Source organism: Megalobrama amblycephala, linkage group LG8, assembly GCF_018812025.1.
Source record: "Megalobrama amblycephala isolate DHTTF-2021 linkage group LG8, ASM1881202v1, whole genome shotgun sequence".
NCBI classification, from domain to species: domain Eukaryota; kingdom Metazoa; phylum Chordata; class Actinopteri; order Cypriniformes; family Xenocyprididae; genus Megalobrama; species Megalobrama amblycephala.
The window spans coordinates 16,224,330-16,242,539 of record NC_063051.1 but is presented as its reverse complement, the minus strand read 5'-3'; the positions used below and the strand labels follow the sequence as shown (position 1 = coordinate 16,242,539).

Below are 18,210 nucleotides of genomic sequence, written 5' to 3'. Positions count from 1 at the left end.
GTGGAATGTGACGTGAGGGAATGTGATTGGAGGAGGCTTGAGCTATATAACTCACTGGCTGCTGCTCCTCCCTTTCGCCAGTGGAGTTTCACTACGAGCTTCTGCACCATACAGGGCAGACGGGAACACAAACACAAGTAAGTCACTCTTCATTCTGCAAATCAGTGTGCGTATGTTATACATCCAAACGTCTGCATTGCTTCTTCTTGACGTCTGATACACGTATATCGTTAGGGGAATTTTCTGCCGTGAAAATGTGCTCTGGCTCGACTCCATGTCAATTTCTCCCCACTGTTTCACCCTTTGCTCTAATGCCTACGTGGACTTTGTGTGGACAGTCACTAATGCTGATCTTGATTAAACATTCACACTAGGCCATCAGCAAAGCTCGTGTTTTCAGTGTATATTTGTTAGGCGTTGTCATTCTCGGAGTATTAGGTTATAATGGATCAATAAGAGTAAAGTTTTTCTAATCCAGTGTGTTAGCGCTTGCGCTAGCTGGTGTACGTGTCACTATCGCGCACGCGCAGCTCAAAGTTTACTGGAGTTGGTGTCTAGCCAGGACAAGTTTTTTATCTCCGTAAACCACAAAAACTGGCGTACCTTACAACGACAGACACTACTAATTCCATTAAATATGTACCCATCCACCTCTCCCGGGATTTAAATATTTCTAGCTGTGAATTGTTGAGAAATTAAGTGTTAAACGAGAAATCCGTCTTTCCTACTCCGTTAGCCGTTAGCATGGCGTGTCATGAGTTGACGTAGCGCGCATGTATACAGCAGTGTGAAGATTTTACATCCAAAAGTCGTTTTTTATACACACAAAACATTGTTTTTATTGAACATACGTTAAACTATTATTCCATTTCCCCTCATGTATCATTCTGAGAGAAAATGTAACGTTAAATCCGCCATATTTAAATCTGACATACGCAGGAATGGCCACGTTAGCAAGACGCGAGAGGGCCTTTTCAACACTTAAAGACACACATTTGTTTTTTTGTTTTGTCTTGCTTATTTAAAGAGTTTATACACATGTATTTTCGAGTATATTCAATGTATCTTTAAGCATGGTTATGATTTAATATTTTGAAACTCCGTGAACGAGGATCATAAGTAGGTGCAGCAAGATTTATCAGTCTTTTAGTTCCTATTTGTAGCTTTAATGAGTCACATTTGCATGTATTTAAAGAAGTATGCAACGTCAGATGAAATGCAAACAAATAATGCCACGTGTAACTAAGTTCTGGCAAACTAAAGCGGTTTTGCATCAGTGACAGTCTGATTTTTTTTTTTTTTTTCTCCCCCCTTTTCCTTTGATCTGTTTTGTCTTTAGGCAAAAGCTGGCAGGCTGACACGAACGGGCAGCTTTACAGGACGGATTATCTGGTAACTGACCATTTAGCTGGTAAGATTATTGACCACCGCCTTTGTTCCTGCTAGATTAATTTGCTGACAGGCCTAATGTTTGCTTTGAACTGCAAGATCTTTGTTTGTCTAGTGTTTGTAGCCATGGGTCACAAGTTGTTTGCTGTGATCATTAAAGATCAAATCACATCTTATGAGTGGTCACATGATTAAATGTGTCATTTGAGCATCTGAAGGATTTTTAGTGTTTGGTTCATGGATCAACTCCCGTGGAGTGCTTTTGATCTGCCTTGAGGAGCTGTATGTATGTGTTTAGCCTCTGGGTCCAAGTCTTAAGGAGGCCTGTAGAGGAAGAGGCCCTGCCAGGGGCATGCAGAGAAGCACATTAAAACAGCCTTGTACTGTGTAGAGAGGTTTGGAGTTTGCATTTGGGGGGTGGGGGGTTGAGGAGCCAGATTGTCCGAGAGAACTGGAAGGAATGTTGTATGACTTAATACAAGTGTGATTAGCCAGTTATCCCAAGGGTTACTCCATCTATAGATGATAGTCTTCCATTTTACTGTATAATTTCTGCACACCATTTTCACTACCTACTCCTGAAGAGCCTTGTGAGTCTTTGACGGTGAAATTTCTGCAGCGAATATAAGTGGTCTTTCATGAACCAAGGCTGCATGGCTGTAACAGTAGCCTCAGCTTTTATGTTCTTGTCTTTTTAGTTTTCTTAACAGTCCTGTGTGAGGAGTAGGAGAGCAGTCCGCCAAGTAGACGTTTCACTGAGGTGTGGCGTGCATGTTTTCAATTAAATGCGAGTGTGCTTTGGAACTTTTATTTATGGAGTAGAATTTTTTTTTTTCTTTTCTTCTGCTGCTCTGCATACTAGGGGTACAACAAATAAGGGTTAGTGGGGAAATCCTCTTAGCTTTAGTGCTCGTTCATCTAACTCCATGGCTTAGAATTAGCCCTTGTCCAAGGTAACAGACGGGCAACTTTGACCTTCCAGAAAATGGATCAGTCCTAACAGTGTTTTAAATTTGCTCCTACAGATAGTGTTCACTTATTTTGCTCTGAACAAACCACATTATTTTGTGAAATCATGAATGTGTTTTGCAAAATATATTTTTTTCCCCCTTTTCTTTAAAGATTTGATGAAATCTGAAGTAGCAACAGATCTTTTTTTCTGTATATATATATATATATATATATATATATATATATATATATATGAGTGAAATTAATGATCGAAAAAGAGTAGGGTGGTGACTTGGTTCTATAATTTGTTTTTGTTTTGGATGGGGCAGAATGCAAGAAAGGGGCATGGTTTAAGTGGAGTAAGTGATTGGAGAAGCCCGGCATATGTCACCAGAGAAAAGTCTGTCATTTCACTGGAAGATCACGTTAAGAAAGTTTAATTAAATGTTCTGAGGTAAAAAAAAAAAAAGTTAAAAATGGAACCTACACGGATGAATCGTTCATAAGATCAATAACATGCAATTACAAAATTAGATGGCATGGATTTATATCATGCAGACTTAAATCTGTAATCATGAAAAGTTTAAGCTCTACCCATGTTGACAAATGGTTTATATCTTAACTGCCAGGGTGTATTTTGTTTTATCTTGGTCGTAACTTCTGCCAGGCACTGTTCCTTTATGTAGTAATCGGCTGAGCTCTTCCTTTCTTAGTGGCACACTCGGACTCCGTGTAAACGTGGGATTTCGACCATGAGCTCAGTCGCTGTACTTACGCAAGAAAGCTTTAATGAGCATCGCAGTGGCCTTCTGCCAGAGCAGGTCAAAGGTAAGTGGTGGTTTTATCCATTTTGACATGTCCGTAATCATTCTCTGGCAAAGCTAATGTTGAATGTTGTCTATCTCTCCCTGTTAGCTGCTGTGGCGGGCTCTAGCGGTGCTGAAGATGAGGATAGCCTCCCCACCTACAAGGATGCCTTTCCCCCTCTGCCTGAAAAGCCTTTGCCAGAGGGGGTACAGGAGACTGGAAATGCCTGGACATCTAAACTTAAACCTCTCAAGTCCTCAATAATTACCCAGGTACGGCGATCAAGCTAGTTACAGTCACTTTCTTACCTGGGGAACGTTTGTTCATTGGTTTGACTGTTTTCCGCTTTGATAAATACAGGTTTTCCATGTGCCTCTGGAAGAGCGCAAGTACAAGGACATAAACCAGTTTGGAGAAGGAGACCAGGCTAAAGTGTGTCTTGATATCATGCACAAGACTGGAGCCCACCTGGAACTCTCCATGGCTAAAGACCAAGGCCTCTCCATAATGGTCTCTGGGAAACATGACGCTGTCATGAAAGCCCGCAAAGAGATTGTGTCCCGACTGCAGACTCAGGTAATATAAATTTAGTATTTAAAAAAATAAATCTTTCAACAGTTTTATGCTTATAATGTGTTTTGGGAAGCTTATAGAAAGACACAAGATACTGGCATGATATTGGTTATCTGCCCGTATTTGTTATTTTGAAAGTTGAAGCCATTTCATCTTTTTAAAACGCTAATTTAATAAATTTGGTAATGTTTAGCAAATCTCAAAATGATTATCCATTTTACTTGTACTGTTTAAACACTTGCTTTTTTTTTTTTTTTTTTTTTTACTTTTATTTAGATAATAGCATAGAATTTTAATATTGACAAATTATCGCTATTGGTCATGAAAAAAACTTATCAGCTTGTCGGTATCTCCCAGAATTATAATGGTTGTATATCCCTAGTAACTTCTGTAAATACTTTACTTTACAACAGGCTTCAGCTACTGTGGCCATCCCCAAAGAACATCATCGCTTTGTCATCGGCAAGAGTGGGGAGAAGCTGCAGGAGCTCGAGCTGAAGACTGCCACCAAGATCCAGATCCCTAGACCCGAAGACCCCAGTAACCTGATCAAGATCTCTGGAACCAAGGAAGGCTTGGAGAAGGCCAAGCATGAGATCCTGCTCATCTCTGCTGAGCAGGTTTGGAACTTTATTCGATTAATTGTTTAACTCTATCACACAGTTATGTATCAGATATTAAACCTAAAAGATGGTGGTGATGATGATGAGGTTTTCAATTATTTGCAGGATAAGCGTGCTGTGGAGAGAATGAACATTGAAAAGGTGTACCACCCCTTCATCACTGGAGCTTATAACAAGCTGGTGGGGGAGTTGATGCAGGAGACGGGAGCCCGCATTAATGTCCCTCCACCCAGTGTGAACAAAACGGAGATTGTCATCACTGGGGAAAAAGAGCAGGTGGCCCTGGCCATAGCCAAGATCAAGAAGATTTATGAGGAGAAGGTGAGCAATGATAGAATAATTAATGGACTTTTATTGACTTTTCCAAATCATCTTAACTTATTGGACCACATATTCATGTGAAAGAAGTAATGATAAACTTGAAAGCTACTCAGGAGAGCGTTTAAAATGTGGCCTTTTGCTCATTTCAGAAGAAGAATGCAACCACTATTGCAGTGGAGGTGAAGAAATCTCAGCACAAGTATGTGATTGGGCCTAAGGGTAACACCCTGCAAGAGATCCTGGACAGGACCGGCGTTTCGGTCGAGATCCCACCCCTCGACAGCAGCTCAGAGACAGTAATCCTGCGCGGGGAGCCAGACCGGCTGGGCCAGGCACTCACTGAAGTGTATGCCAAGGTAAACAAGCCTGTTTTCCTCCCCCTCTCTGTTTCAGTACAAGAATTCTTTCCCTCAAGCTATTTTTGCACTTTTCTTTTAGCTTTAATTTAAGAAACGTATTAAATGTAACTGTAGAAATGCTATCAATTTGACTAACCTTTGACCCTTACTTTCTCTGTACAGGCCAACAGCTACACTGTGTCCTCAGTCTCTGCTCCCTCTTGGCTTCATCGTTTCATAATTGGCAAGAAAGGACAGAATCTGGCAAAGATCACGCAGCAAATGCCCAAGGCGAGTCAACTTTTCCCTAGTCACATCAGAGTGCTTGGCCTGAATCTCTATCGTCTTGCTCAGTGAGGGGCATGTGTAGATGTATCTTATTTTCAACAGATGTTTTTGACCAGAGTCACATGTCAAAGTGACAGTTCAAAGGTCACAGTAATTGCATCAACCAGCACAGGTAGTTCATTTTAGTCCCTAGAATATTTTGTATGAATATCTGAACATATAATATGTCAAAAGAAAGAACAGAGCCTCTACTATTAAACAAAGTTTCATGTATTTTTTTTTAATTTTTTTATTAACACTTGAATGTGGGTAAGTTTTATTAAAGACAACATCAAGCAAAAACCTTAGAATCACTTTTTTGTCAGACCACATCCGGAACGGATTCCGAACAATTATGAAAAGGGATGGGGTAGATCGAGTCTCTCAACACCCCCAAAGCTTGCACAGTCCTATACCTCTTCTTGGGTTTATTTCATCCTGTGATGTTAGGCAGTTTTGATTTTTAATGTTTGATCGCGTTAGCTTATGTGTGTAAGCAATGCTTCTATCACTGGTTTCTGCTGCTTTGTTACTTTTTTGATCCAGAGATTCTGTACTCTTTCAGAAAAGTTGTAATAGTGTCCCCCTAGCGTGTAACGGTTAAAACATGGATTGCCGGAAAATTGTCCATGTTGGGGAAGCATTGTCATAAATGACAGAATTCCATCAATGGCGGGGAAAGAATAAGAACAAACCTCATTAGTTCATGGGTCAAGCAAGCAGCCTTGCTCTATGTTGGTGCATTGATCTATGTGCATATGTGACTTAAAAGCCTAGATTAAATAAGTGATTGTGTGTCTTCAGAAGACTTGGATTAAACCGCTTGTTTTTTTTTTATTTATTTTTTTTATGGATTACTTTTATACTGTCTTTATGAACTTTTTGAAGCATAAAATTTTGTTGGAATGGGTTTTCAGTGGAGGGAAAGTAATCTTTCAGGCTTTTTTTTTTTTTTAGAATGTTGTCTTTTGTTGTTCCGAAGATTAACAAATATTATCTTGTCTGGAATGACATGAGGGTGAGTAACTGATGGAATTTTGGGTGAATTAACCCTGTGATGCTTTGTTAACAGGTGCACATTGAGTTCACTGAGGGAGAGGACAAGATCACCTTGGAGGGTCCCACCAAAGATGTACAGATAGTACAGGGCCAGATTGAAGAAATTGTTACAGATCTGGTAAGAAGACTAATCTCCCTATTACATGACAATTATAGGCTTCCACTTGCTTTGTTAAATTTTTGCCTCAGTGTGTTCTAAACAGTTTGGCTGGTTTTCATGTGTTCTTTATAGGTTAGTCGAATGGACTACACTGAAATAAGTGTGGACCCCAAGTTCCACCGACATTTAATTGGGAAAGGCGGTGCAAACAGTGAGTATACATACAGCTGTTGTGATGTCTAAAGCGGATATTTTGCAAACACATAACACATGTGCTTTTCTCTCTACACCTAGTTAACCGCATAAAGGAACAGCACAAAGTGTCAGTCCGCATTCCACCTGACAATGAGAAGAGTAACCTTATCCGTATCGAGGGTGACCCCCAGGGCGTGCAGGAGGCCAAGAAGGAGCTGCTGGAGCTAGCGTCACGCATGGCAAGTTGGATGGATTTGTAATTGAATAAAGGCTCTGTTTACTGTTCTCTCTTCAGTGTTCTTTCAGTTAAGGTTTACCACTTGTTATATTTGTGTAATGGTTGCGTTTGTTTAAATGGTTTACTTTATCATTTCTGTCTGCAGTAAGTTTATCATAATTCTTAAAGTGGAGTCAGGTGAATGTGTGTCGGTGCGAAAAAAAAAAAAAAAAAAAAAAAAAAAAAAAAAAAAAAACATCTGTAGGCTCTACAGCCTCAAAATCCACTGGGTTATTTGCAGGAGTTGCCTGGCAACACTTGACTTAAAGTCTCTAAAAACGTCATGATTTCAACAGGAGAATGAGCGTACAAAGGACATGATCATTGAACAACGTTTTCATCGAGCCATCATCGGACAGAAAGGGGAGAAAATTAAGGAAGTTCGGGATAAGTTCCCTGAGGTAATTGTTTTAGGTTACATGGCATATTTTTCCAGTTGCATATTTTTGTGTACGTTTGATAGAGAAATAACATTTCTTCCCCCTTGCTTTCAGGTCATAATCAACTTCCCTGACCCAACGCAGAAAAGTGACATTGTACAACTGCGTGGGCCTCGCACTGAGGTGGAAAAATGCACAAAGTTTATGCAGAAAATGGTGGCTGAAATGGTAAACACATTTTTCAAATTTTTCCTGAGTTTTCTATTGCTGTCTATTTCTACTGCTGATGTTGTGAATCAATGTATCAGGAACACTGACACATTTGCAAGGGTTTTGATTCACCAGACATCTGAGCGTTGATTCACACAACACAATCACCTGGTTATATTAAAATGTGACTCCGCAACAGCACTATTTTTGTTCAATATCATTGTTTTGATTGTTTTAGTTTACTGTCCATCTTCTATGTTACTTAAAAGTCTTGGGGAGCATTCCAGAAAGCAGGTTATGTGACATACCTGGGTCTGTGTAAGGCCAAGTAAGCGGATAACCTCAACTTTTGGTTCCAAAAATGGAGGTAACTTTCACGGTATGCAAGTAGCCATAGCAACTTGCTCTCTGAACACAACCTGCTGGTTCTGTTCCAGGGTTATTTTACTTCAGAGGTGCCCTATTGATGAGACTCCAGTGGGTGTGACAGATTGTGCATAATACTGTGTGAATGTGTGTGTGCGCGCACAATTAATATATAATTCTCATCTCACGAATCATTGATCTGTATTCAGACATTTTTTTTTTTTTTTTTTTTTTTTTTTTGCTATGCATTTCTAAAATAAAAAATATATATCTTGCCTTTCAAACAACGTGGAAGCAAAATGATTAAACATAAAAAAAATAAACTTATACAGCCATGTTATCTTTGCAAGCACAGGCTGTTATTCACTTTAATGAATCTTTTTTTATTATATAATTAGCATCAAACAAACAATATAGTAGTTATTCACAGTGATTAAACGAAAAAAGATTGAAAAATGATTGCATAACCATTAAATAGGCGATATTCACGAAGTATGTAAATCGCCGTTAAACATATTTACATATTCTGAACATATTCTGAATTGGCTGAACTTACTCCCAGACGCGTTTTTGTAACCACCATACCTCGAGTAAACAAGGTTTGGGTTAATCAACTGAGAATTCATGGTATGTATGACTGTAAGATAACCTTGCTTTCTGGAAAACCCCTTTGAAAATCCTTGGTCAGTGCACTTACTACTAAACAAGGGAGCTGATTGATACACCCCTTGTCACTGTCATGTAAATGCCCACTCACATCAAAAGTGATAACTATATTTGTGTCCACACCAATGGACAATTGTATAGTTTATTATATCTATTATCTTTATATTTTAAAGCAAGGGCAGCAGTTCTGTTTTCTGCCACTTTAAATGCTCAACCCCTTTAAAGTTGGGGTGTGATTTTTCTTTTTTTTTGGTCTTCCCTATTTCTTATTATAATTATAAAAGTTAACTATATAGTTATGGTGTGAATGGCCTCAAAGCCCAAAGTATGCTTAAGTTTTTACGCGTACACTAGGCTATGCATACAGCGTGCAATGTGAAGTTTGGCAACAACAAATTACTGGAGACTGTAACAACAATAGTCTCCCACATTGATAAGCACTTGTGTGGCCGGGTTAAGAGATGCACGCAGCTCTAGTTTAAATGATTACAAAGGCATTTTTATCTGTCAACACAGACACTGGACAAGAATGAAACTTTGTAGTACCTATGTTGACCACCTGTGCTGGTGCACACTATTAAATGGAGTTTAAAGGCTCCATGTTTTGAGCTTAACAGTCTTGTTAAATGACACCATTGTCAATTTTAGCATTTTCTTAAACTGCCCTACTTGTTGTTTTTTCCAGGTTGAGAACAGTTTTTCTGTCTCAGTTCCCATTTTCAAGCAATTCCACAAAAACATAATTGGCAAAGGAGGAGCAAATATAAAGAAAGTGAGTAGTTACTTTTTAGACTTGCACATTCATCCATTCTCAGACAGTTTACTTACTGGCACTTTTTCTTTCTTAGATTCGTGAAGAGACTAACACTAAGATTGATCTGCCTGCGGAAAACAGTAACTCTGAAATGATTGTCATCACTGGGAAGAAGGCAAACTGTGAGGCAGCAAAAAACAGGATCCTTGCCATTCAGAAAGAACTGGTGAGGTTTTTTTTTTTTTTCCCTCCCCTGAAATCGACCTTAATGTGAAGTCCATCACACTTGTGTTAAAGTGCCTCTATTATGCTTTTCTGAGTATTACCATTAATGCAGTCTGCAGTATAGCTGTTTGTGAATGGAAAAGGTCGGCAAAGATGTAAGGATCAAAGTGCACAACAAATAGTTGTCTCCTAAAACAAAGAATCTAATTAGTACTGCCGAAACAAGTTGTCAATAATTCCTACATAGGTTTGTTAAACATTTGCATAATTCCAGTCTATGGTCTTCATTGGCTGCCCCCAAACAACGTCTACTTTGACTTGCCCTCAAATACTGTAGTTGTAGCTGAGGCCTGGAAGTTTAGTTCATGTTGTTGACATGTCGAGAAGACACTTTGCTGCACTTCATAAGGATGAGAACTCTAGCTCGAATTGATAGTGATATGAACAGTAATGGTGTAAGTTTTACACTGTGTATACAAGTGCTGAGGAAGCTTCTGGAGCTGAAATTCAGGTGTGGTAATGGGCGTTTTGTTTCTGACACGCTGTAAGTAGACCAATCAAAACATACTCTGGCCATCTGACCAGTCAGAGCAGAATAGGCTCTCAGAAAGGAGGGTTTAGAGAGACAGAATCTTTGAACAGTTTTCAGACAATAAGAAAGGAGGTGATGTGCAATGTATATTAAGAGAAAATGAAAATGTTTTTGGCTGTAGATGCATGTAAACCTATTGTAAGAGACCTCCAAAACAAAATTAGGAACCTTTTAAAGTAGCATAATAAGGGCATTTGAAAAATTTGGGGACTGTAAGAATTTTGTATTTTTGAAAACGGTTTTTATTGTATTTTTGCTCAAATAAATGCAACCTTGGTGAGCATAAGAGACTTCTTTTAAGAATATTACACACCCCAAAAATTTGAATAGTATGTGTATTTGGATGGAAGAGATTTTATTCATTGTTCTCAAATATTTATGCAGGCGAATATTACAGAAGTAGAGGTGTCCATCCCCTCAAAACTACACAATTCCCTAATTGGTTCCAAGGGGCGTTTTGTGCGTTCCATCATGGAGGAGTGTGGTGGTGTGCACATCCATTTCCCAACAGAGGGCTCTGGCATCGATGCAGTGACAATCAGAGGCCCAGCGGAGGAGGTAGAGAAAGCCAAGAAACAGCTGCTGTCCCTGGCAGAAGAGAAGGTATGTTTGAAGGGATGGGTTTCCTTGAAGAACTTGAAACCTACTGATGTTAAGCTTGGAATGTCATTTGGGCACAGGCTTTGTGAGTACAAGTATTCAAACTGCTTTTAACACAAGACCAGTGATTGTTGCTCTAAAAACAACTTAATCTACTTTAATCTACTTGTTTTCAATAGCAAACTAAAAGCCACACAGTTGAGCTTCGTGCCAAACCTGAATACCACAAGTTCCTTATTGGAAAAGGAGGTGGAAATATCCGCAAGGTACGGGACAGCACAGGCGCCAGGATCATCTTCCCTACTGCTGAAGATAAGGATCAGGAGCTGATCACAGTCATCGGTACGGAGGAAGCTGTAGCAGAAGCACAGAAGGAGCTGGAAGCACTCATTAAGAGCTTGGTTAGTCCCCCGTGATCCATTTTAGCCCGAACACTGATGATCAATTAAAACTTAGTATCTTCTGAATGGTTTCCACTTGCTCTGATTCTTAAATCATATTTCTGATATCAGGATAATGTCGTAGAGGATTCCATGATCGTTGATCCCAAGCACCATCGTTTCTTCGTGGCACGTCGTGGCCAAGTCCTGAGGGACATCGCTGATGAGTATGGTGGCGTTATTGTCAGTTTCCCCCGAACTGCCTCACAGAGTGATAAGGTCACCCTAAAGGGAGCCAAAGATTGTGTGGAGGCTGCAAAGAAACGCATGCTGGAGTTGATTGATGATTTGGTGAGTAGATGTAACAATCTGCATGCAATAAATGAATGCAGTTCCCATCTCAGACAACTGCAGTTATTTTGGCGTTTTAAGGAGGTAACTGACTATACGTTCTTCTAAATCTGCAGGATGCGCAAGTGACCATGGAGTGTGTGATCCCTCAGAAGTTCCACCGCTCCATAATGGGGCCGAAGGGCTCTCGCATACAGCAGATCACTAAAGACCACAATGTGCAGATCAAGTTTCCAGACAGGGAGGACCAGCAAGGTAAATACCACAGCGACTGTCAATAATGAAAAGGTCATATCATGGAAAATCAAATGTTTCTTGATCTTTTGAAATGAAAGCCTCAACTCACAATAAGACAGAGTTTTGAAGCTGAAGCTCAAAAATGGATTCTTAATCTTCGTGGTTGTGATATCACATTAACACTTACTTTTACACATCAGTGATGGCAATTTGATATAACTAACAATAAGAGTAAGATGTGGGGAAGCTTTTTCCTGGTATTTCTGTTGTAATTGACAGCTACTGGTTTCTAAAATGTATTTCTAAATTGGCATAGTTCACTCAATTTATTGTTTTGTGAGGCATGTTCTATTTTCTAGAAGTTTGTTCTTCAAAAACACGTTTGCATCTTGATTATTTTTCATTAATTTAATTAAATGCTTTAAGTTGTCATGAACTGCATTTTTTTTTTCAACATATTATAATGTTCTCTGAGGTCATAAAAACAAAATCCTAAATTAGAAGTAATAAGCTATTTTCTATCCTGTTTTTGACCCTCTCTTTGAAACACTCCATTTTGATGGGCGTGCCGCATTCAAGACTTGGAAGTAAACACCCACTGCTATGATTGGGTAACAGTTTTGCATATTAAAATAATTTTCAACGCCCCCTCCATTACACATGTGGAATTGTTTTGAAAACTACTGATGTTGAAAAATATCTTGAGATACGTAGTTGAAACATTGGCCAACAATGTGAAACATTTATGCGTATTACCTAATGCTTTATAATTCTTAGTTTTGGCAAATAAAGTTTAAATACTTGGAGTTATTACAGTTATAATTGTAACTTGTAAATTCTGAATGAACGTACCTTTGTTTGTCACACTGTCGTTCTTTTAGTCTTTTTAAGCAAAAGCAGCATTCTCTTTGTGCTTTCTTCCATATCTGGGAATCCTCCACATTAACCACATAAATGCTGAAGCAAAGAACAGCAAATCACAACAGTTTAGTTTGACTGCGGCACTACAGTGTACTGTAAATAATCAGTACATATAAAATGATCTCTTGCAGACAAAGCAATAGTGACACATGGTAAAAACACTGTTACTCACACTTGTGTTTTGCGACATGTCGGACCAATAATTGGCACTGCATCTTTTATTTTCAGTCTCTCTAAAAAGCCATCTTCAAACTGTCTTGTTTAAAAATGAATCCCCAGAAAAATGAAGAAAACAAACAAAAAGTGTCTTACTGATGAAATCTGACTGGAACATCTTTAAAAATAGTTCATCCATGCTTTCATAATGTTAGTATCACAAGGATGGCAATGCACACCTTCCACAACTTGGCACTTCAAAACGTCTTGTAATCCTCAGAGGCATCTCTATGGTTTTGTTGCTGGAGTAAACCTGTGTTTGCGTCTCTCGTATTTACTACTACATGACATGCATGATTCGATGGGCGGGGCTAAAGAGACAATGAATTAGAAGTAGTTATTGATCTTCTGAAGAGGTGGAGTTTTATCTCACGATGACAATAATGTGACAATCTGAAACGAGTCATTTTCTGATCTTAAGTTTCAGAACTTGTTAATCCAAAAGCTTTTAAAGTATATTTTTATAGTACAAAGATCTGATACCAAAAGATGAAATACAATTTGATTTTGACCCTTTTAAGTCATTCTGTACCCCTTGGAACATTTACATTTATACATGTAGCAGACACTTATCCAAAGTTTGCTGAGGCCTCCTAGTGAGCCACTTGAATTTGAACTCTTAATATTTATATTATATTATATTATAAAAAAATATATATAAAATATTTATTATAAAAATATATATATGTTCCATTTTATGGCTGATTGTTTTATGGTCATGAACTAATGGCAAGGAAAGATGAAAGAATGGCAAGGAAAAATCTTTGTTTTAACACGTTTCAAGTTTACCTCAAGGGGAAAACATTACTCTTTAATGTTTTAATTAGCTTTGCATTCATCTTTATATTCAACGCCACCTTTGACCAGTCTTTTTCCGCAGAACATGCTAACAGAATTGCATGCCTGTTTTTAATTTCTGTGGCCTCTAAAGTCAAATCTGCGGCCTTTGTTTCAGCTCCATCAGCTGATGCTCCAGTTCAGGAGAATGGAGAAGCTAATGGAGAGGTGAAAGAACCTATTGATCCTTTGGCCCCAAAGAAGTGTGATGTCATTGTGCTCTCTGGCCGCAAAGAGAGGTGTGAAGCTGCTGTTGAGGCGCTAAAGGTGCGACTGCCTGCATGTATTTCCATTGTACACAGTAGTTCTGATTTGTGTTGAGGTGCATCTTGTCAAATGTTTAAAAAAAAATGTCGTTTTAGGCTTTGGTTCCTGTGACCATTGCGGTGGAAGTGCCTTTTGAGCTTCATCGCTACATCATTGGCCAAAAAGGAAGCGGAATTCGCAAGATGATGGATGAGTTTGAGGTTGGTCTCTTTATGGCTAATTTCAGTGGAATTATAAACCTGTATCGCTGCATTTACAAGTGGTTAGAGATATGCATTGCATTTTTAGGTTTTTACAGCATATTATAGGGTTTTTTTATTTAGTTTTGTCCTGTCGTTCCTGACAAATGTTTTCCTACAGGTTAATATTCAAGTGCCTGCTCATGAGTTACAGTCTCACATTATCTCCATTACTGGCCTGTCCACCCACCTTGACCGCGCTAAAGAGGGTCTTCTTGAGCGTGTCAAAGAGCTACAGGCTGAACAGGAGGATCGAGTGAGTTTGAAGTCTAAATTACAAATGAAACGTTGTTCAAATTATTTCCACTCTGTAATTAATATAAATAATATAAAACATAATATGATTTAAAAAAAAAAAAAAAATTATATATTTTTGTCCGCAGGCTCTCAGGAGCTTCAAGCTGACCATCACTGTGGATCCCAAGTATCACCCCAAGATTATTGGACGCAAGGGTGCCATAATCACCCAAATCCGCAATGAGCATGAGGTCAACATTCAGTTTCCAGAGAAAAATGATGAGAATCAGGTAACAGACTGGAGCCTAAAAACCAATAAAGCAACATTTTCCTTTTTTTTTTTTTTTTTTTTTTTTTTTTTTTTTTTTTGAAAACATGGGCAACCTTTTATATTTTGGTCTTTTAGGATCAGATTACCATTACTGGCTATGAGCAGAATGCTGTGGCGGCACGTGATGCCATTCAGGCTATAGTGGATGAACTGGAGGAAATGATCTCTGAAGACATCACCCTGGACAGCAGAGTCCACGCTCGCATCATAGGGGCACGCGGCAAGGGAATCCGCAAGATCATGGATGAGTTTAAGGTGAGATGGTATTGGTGTCACATCTTGCTTTTTAAAAAAAAAAATTTTAGGACTAAGTATTTGACTTCTGTTTTGAATGGTGTTTGTTTTTTTTTGTTTTTTTATGTACTTTTAATAGATGTTTGTACATATTCTATATATTTTGTATTTTCCAGGTTGATGTTCGGTTCCCTCAGAGTGGAGCTGCAGATCCAAATTTAGTGACAGTGACTGGCCGTCCAGAGCATGTTGATGAAGCCATTGATCACCTTCTGAACCTGGAGGAAGAATATGTAAGATTATGCTACACTTTGGCAGAAGAAGAAAAAAGTATTTATTTTAAAGTACTGAATTTACAAAAACTATTGATTTATTTTTGTCATCTTTACCCTCAGATGTCCGACGTAGTTGAAAATGAAGCCAAAATGGCCTATATGAAGCCTTCTGGTTCCACTGCCTCCAGCATGGAAGAACCTCGTGGCCCATCCAAGGGCTTTGTTGTGCGGGAGGCTCCTTGGGCCACTGGCAGTGAAAAGGTAAAGGTAAACTATTATGTCTTGAGTGCCATAATCTGCTGCAAAGTTAAAATCAATCATGAGTTAATGACTGAAATTAAGCTATAGGTTTATGCATAATTCTAACAGAGGAATTTAACTTGCGTCACCTGTGTTTTTGGATTTAGGCTCCGGATATGAGCAGCTCTGAGGAATTCCCCAGTTTTGGTGCACCTGTGGCTACTGCAAGATCATCTCCATGGGGACCCAAACGTTTTTAAAATGTGTCCTTCAATGGTTATGTTGCAACCTCCTGGTTTTCCCCTTACTATTATCCCTCATTTGACCCATTTGGATGTGGACTGACCACTTCCTCTGACCCCCAATATATCAGCACAGTTCCTCTGCTCAAATTACTTCTGCTAATAAGGGTCTTGATTATTCACAAATTGAAGGAAAACAAAAGTACTCCTGACCATGCTTCAGATCTGTAATGATCCAGGTTTAAGTGATTTTTGATATGACTTAATTACAAAAACATTATTTCATTACAAAGGTTATTTTCTGGGTTTATTAAGCTGCTCTGTCTCATAGTTGCCTTTGCAATGGGGTTTGGGAAAAATATACTGTATACCTCTGAAAGATGTTGCTTCTGGTTGAAGTCAGATTCATTCATAGGAAATGGGTAACCAGCTGTACTTTTGCCTCGTTCCCTAGGGTAGCCATTTTGTTGCAGACATTTCGCTTGTCTCTGTCACCATCCCTGATTCCCTGACTCCGGGAACGGATTCCATGCAGCCTTTACAACTTTCCGACTTAAAAGAGGGACTTTCACTACAAAAGTATTTTCAAACTGCCATTTGCTTTGGAAGTCCCAGGGATGTAGTTGCTTGTGCAGTAGAAGTCCCATGGTTCCCCAAAGTCTCTAAAGCGTACACTAAACAGCTTATTCTTTTTCATTTAGTTTTTGATATTCAGAAATTGTTTATTAAAGATTATAATATTTGGAAGGATGGAAAAAAAAAAAAGACCATTTTGTGCCAATGAAATGTCAAGTAATGTCATGTTTTACTCATTCTTGCTAATGGGTCAGTGTCCAGCCCCCTTTTTTTGTCTTCCAATTGCTATGCAGGTTGGTCTGAAACCATAGCAATGGCCCTCTTAATAGCCTTATAAGAATTATGCAAAAATGACAAAGGAAACGATTATGGATAACACTGGAAAATAAACTGTCCAAAAAGGAAAATAAAAATCGAAAATGTATCTGGACTTGTTGGGGTGAGACTGATTTCTTACACATGCTCAATAACCAATGAGAATGTAGACTTTGTGTATGGGCAGAGTTAGAATTGTCCACATGGAAGGATCCCATCTAACCCTCCAGCCATAAACTTTGTGGTAAATGCTGGTTGGGTGTTGCTGAAAATGAGTTATCACATATATTTTTTTTTTTTTTTTCCAAAAAATGTTTGTCCATTTGTTAACCGTAAACATTTCCCCTGTCTGTATATCCTGTATATAATAGTATGCTAAGTCAAAGTCAGACCTTTGTAAACCCACATGAAACCAGGGTAGAATTGGATTCTTTGGTTGAGAGAATATAGTTGATAGAATACATACACTTAAATTCACTAGAATTGACATGGAGCTATTCAGTTGTGCTTCAGCTCATCCCACAGGTTTTTATTGGGTTTGGGTCAGGGGACTGCTACTGTATATCCATGGCAAAAACTTCATTCTGTGGTCTCATCTTTATTTTGGTCTCATCTCTGGTCATGAAACCTAGTCCCACTAAAAGTTCTAGTAGGTGCATGTGATTGCTGTTTGTCACCAAAGGCTTTTTTTTTTTTTTTTTTTTTTTTGCAGCCTACCCAAACAAGTTATAGTTATATAGGTGAGGTCTAATCATAATTTTGGAGACTTTCTGACTCCAAGACCCAACTAGCATCTACAGTTCTCTGACTTTGATCCTTACAGTTTGTTTGGTGACTCAAACCATCCTCCTCAGTATGTGTGGGGCCAATATAGACGCACATCCTCTTCCAGGTAGATTGTTCCTATTTCTAACTTTTTAATTCTTGCCCAAAGAGTGGAAATTAGAAAATTCCAAATATTTAAACTATCATCTTAGCCATTTTATGATTTGTGCAGCTCAACATTTTTTTTCACATAATTACTGTATTCTTACTAGGTCTTTTCCCATATTGATGGATGACTATAAATTTAGTTACTTCATATTTAGAGCCCAGTGAATCATGAAGTCATGATTTATCACTTAAGTGTTCTTAAAAACATAAGTATAATCCTATTCATGTGTTATATTCATAAGTTAGATTTTTACTCAGAATTTGTAAGGGTGCCAATAATTGTGGAATACATATATTTTAGGGAAAAAATGTTTTATGACTTTAATTAAATGTTAGATTTTCATACATATTTTCAATGGAAGACTAAGAGGAGAAATTACAAAAACTAATTTTCACAAGTTATACCGTTTAAATTGATCTAGGTTCTTGTACATGCAAAAGAAAAAAAAATACTATGGCCAGTACGGGGATCGAACCCGCGACCTTGGCGTTATTAGCACCACGCTCTAACCAACTGAGCTAACCGGCCATGCTATGAACATATGAAATGGACAAACTATAGACGTTTCCCCTATGTGATTGTATGCTTAAACAGTATTTTATGGCATTTTTCTACCGCATGATAC

General features: G+C 38.5%; 1 protein-coding gene and 1 non-coding gene across 2 annotated transcripts; one reads left to right on the top strand and one right to left on the bottom strand.

Annotated features, from left to right (window-relative positions):
• On the top strand, positions 1 to 16,766 carry hdlbpa (high density lipoprotein binding protein a). The gene is made up of 28 exons (XM_048199639.1): positions 1 to 137; positions 1,340 to 1,411; positions 3,054 to 3,168; positions 3,256 to 3,419; positions 3,508 to 3,723; positions 4,134 to 4,340; positions 4,449 to 4,664; positions 4,814 to 5,020; positions 5,186 to 5,293; positions 6,402 to 6,506; positions 6,621 to 6,699; positions 6,783 to 6,922; positions 7,257 to 7,361; positions 7,455 to 7,568; positions 9,268 to 9,354; positions 9,431 to 9,562; positions 10,538 to 10,756; positions 10,933 to 11,154; positions 11,266 to 11,484; positions 11,601 to 11,739; positions 13,814 to 13,962; positions 14,058 to 14,162; positions 14,323 to 14,457; positions 14,585 to 14,728; positions 14,845 to 15,024; positions 15,180 to 15,296; positions 15,399 to 15,539; positions 15,686 to 16,766. Exons 3-28 carry the CDS (start codon positions 3,093 to 3,095, stop codon positions 15,776 to 15,778), a joined length of 3,819 nt encoding a protein of 1,272 aa, XP_048055596.1. The 5' UTR covers positions 1 to 137; positions 1,340 to 1,411; positions 3,054 to 3,092; the 3' UTR covers positions 15,779 to 16,766.
• Positions 16,767 to 18,039: 1,273 nt separating this feature from the next.
• trnai-aau lies at positions 18,040 to 18,113 on the bottom strand. Its single transcript has one exon. It is a non-coding gene; the product is annotated as a tRNA-Ile (tRNA).
• Between the last annotated feature and the right edge of the window lie 97 nt (positions 18,114 to 18,210).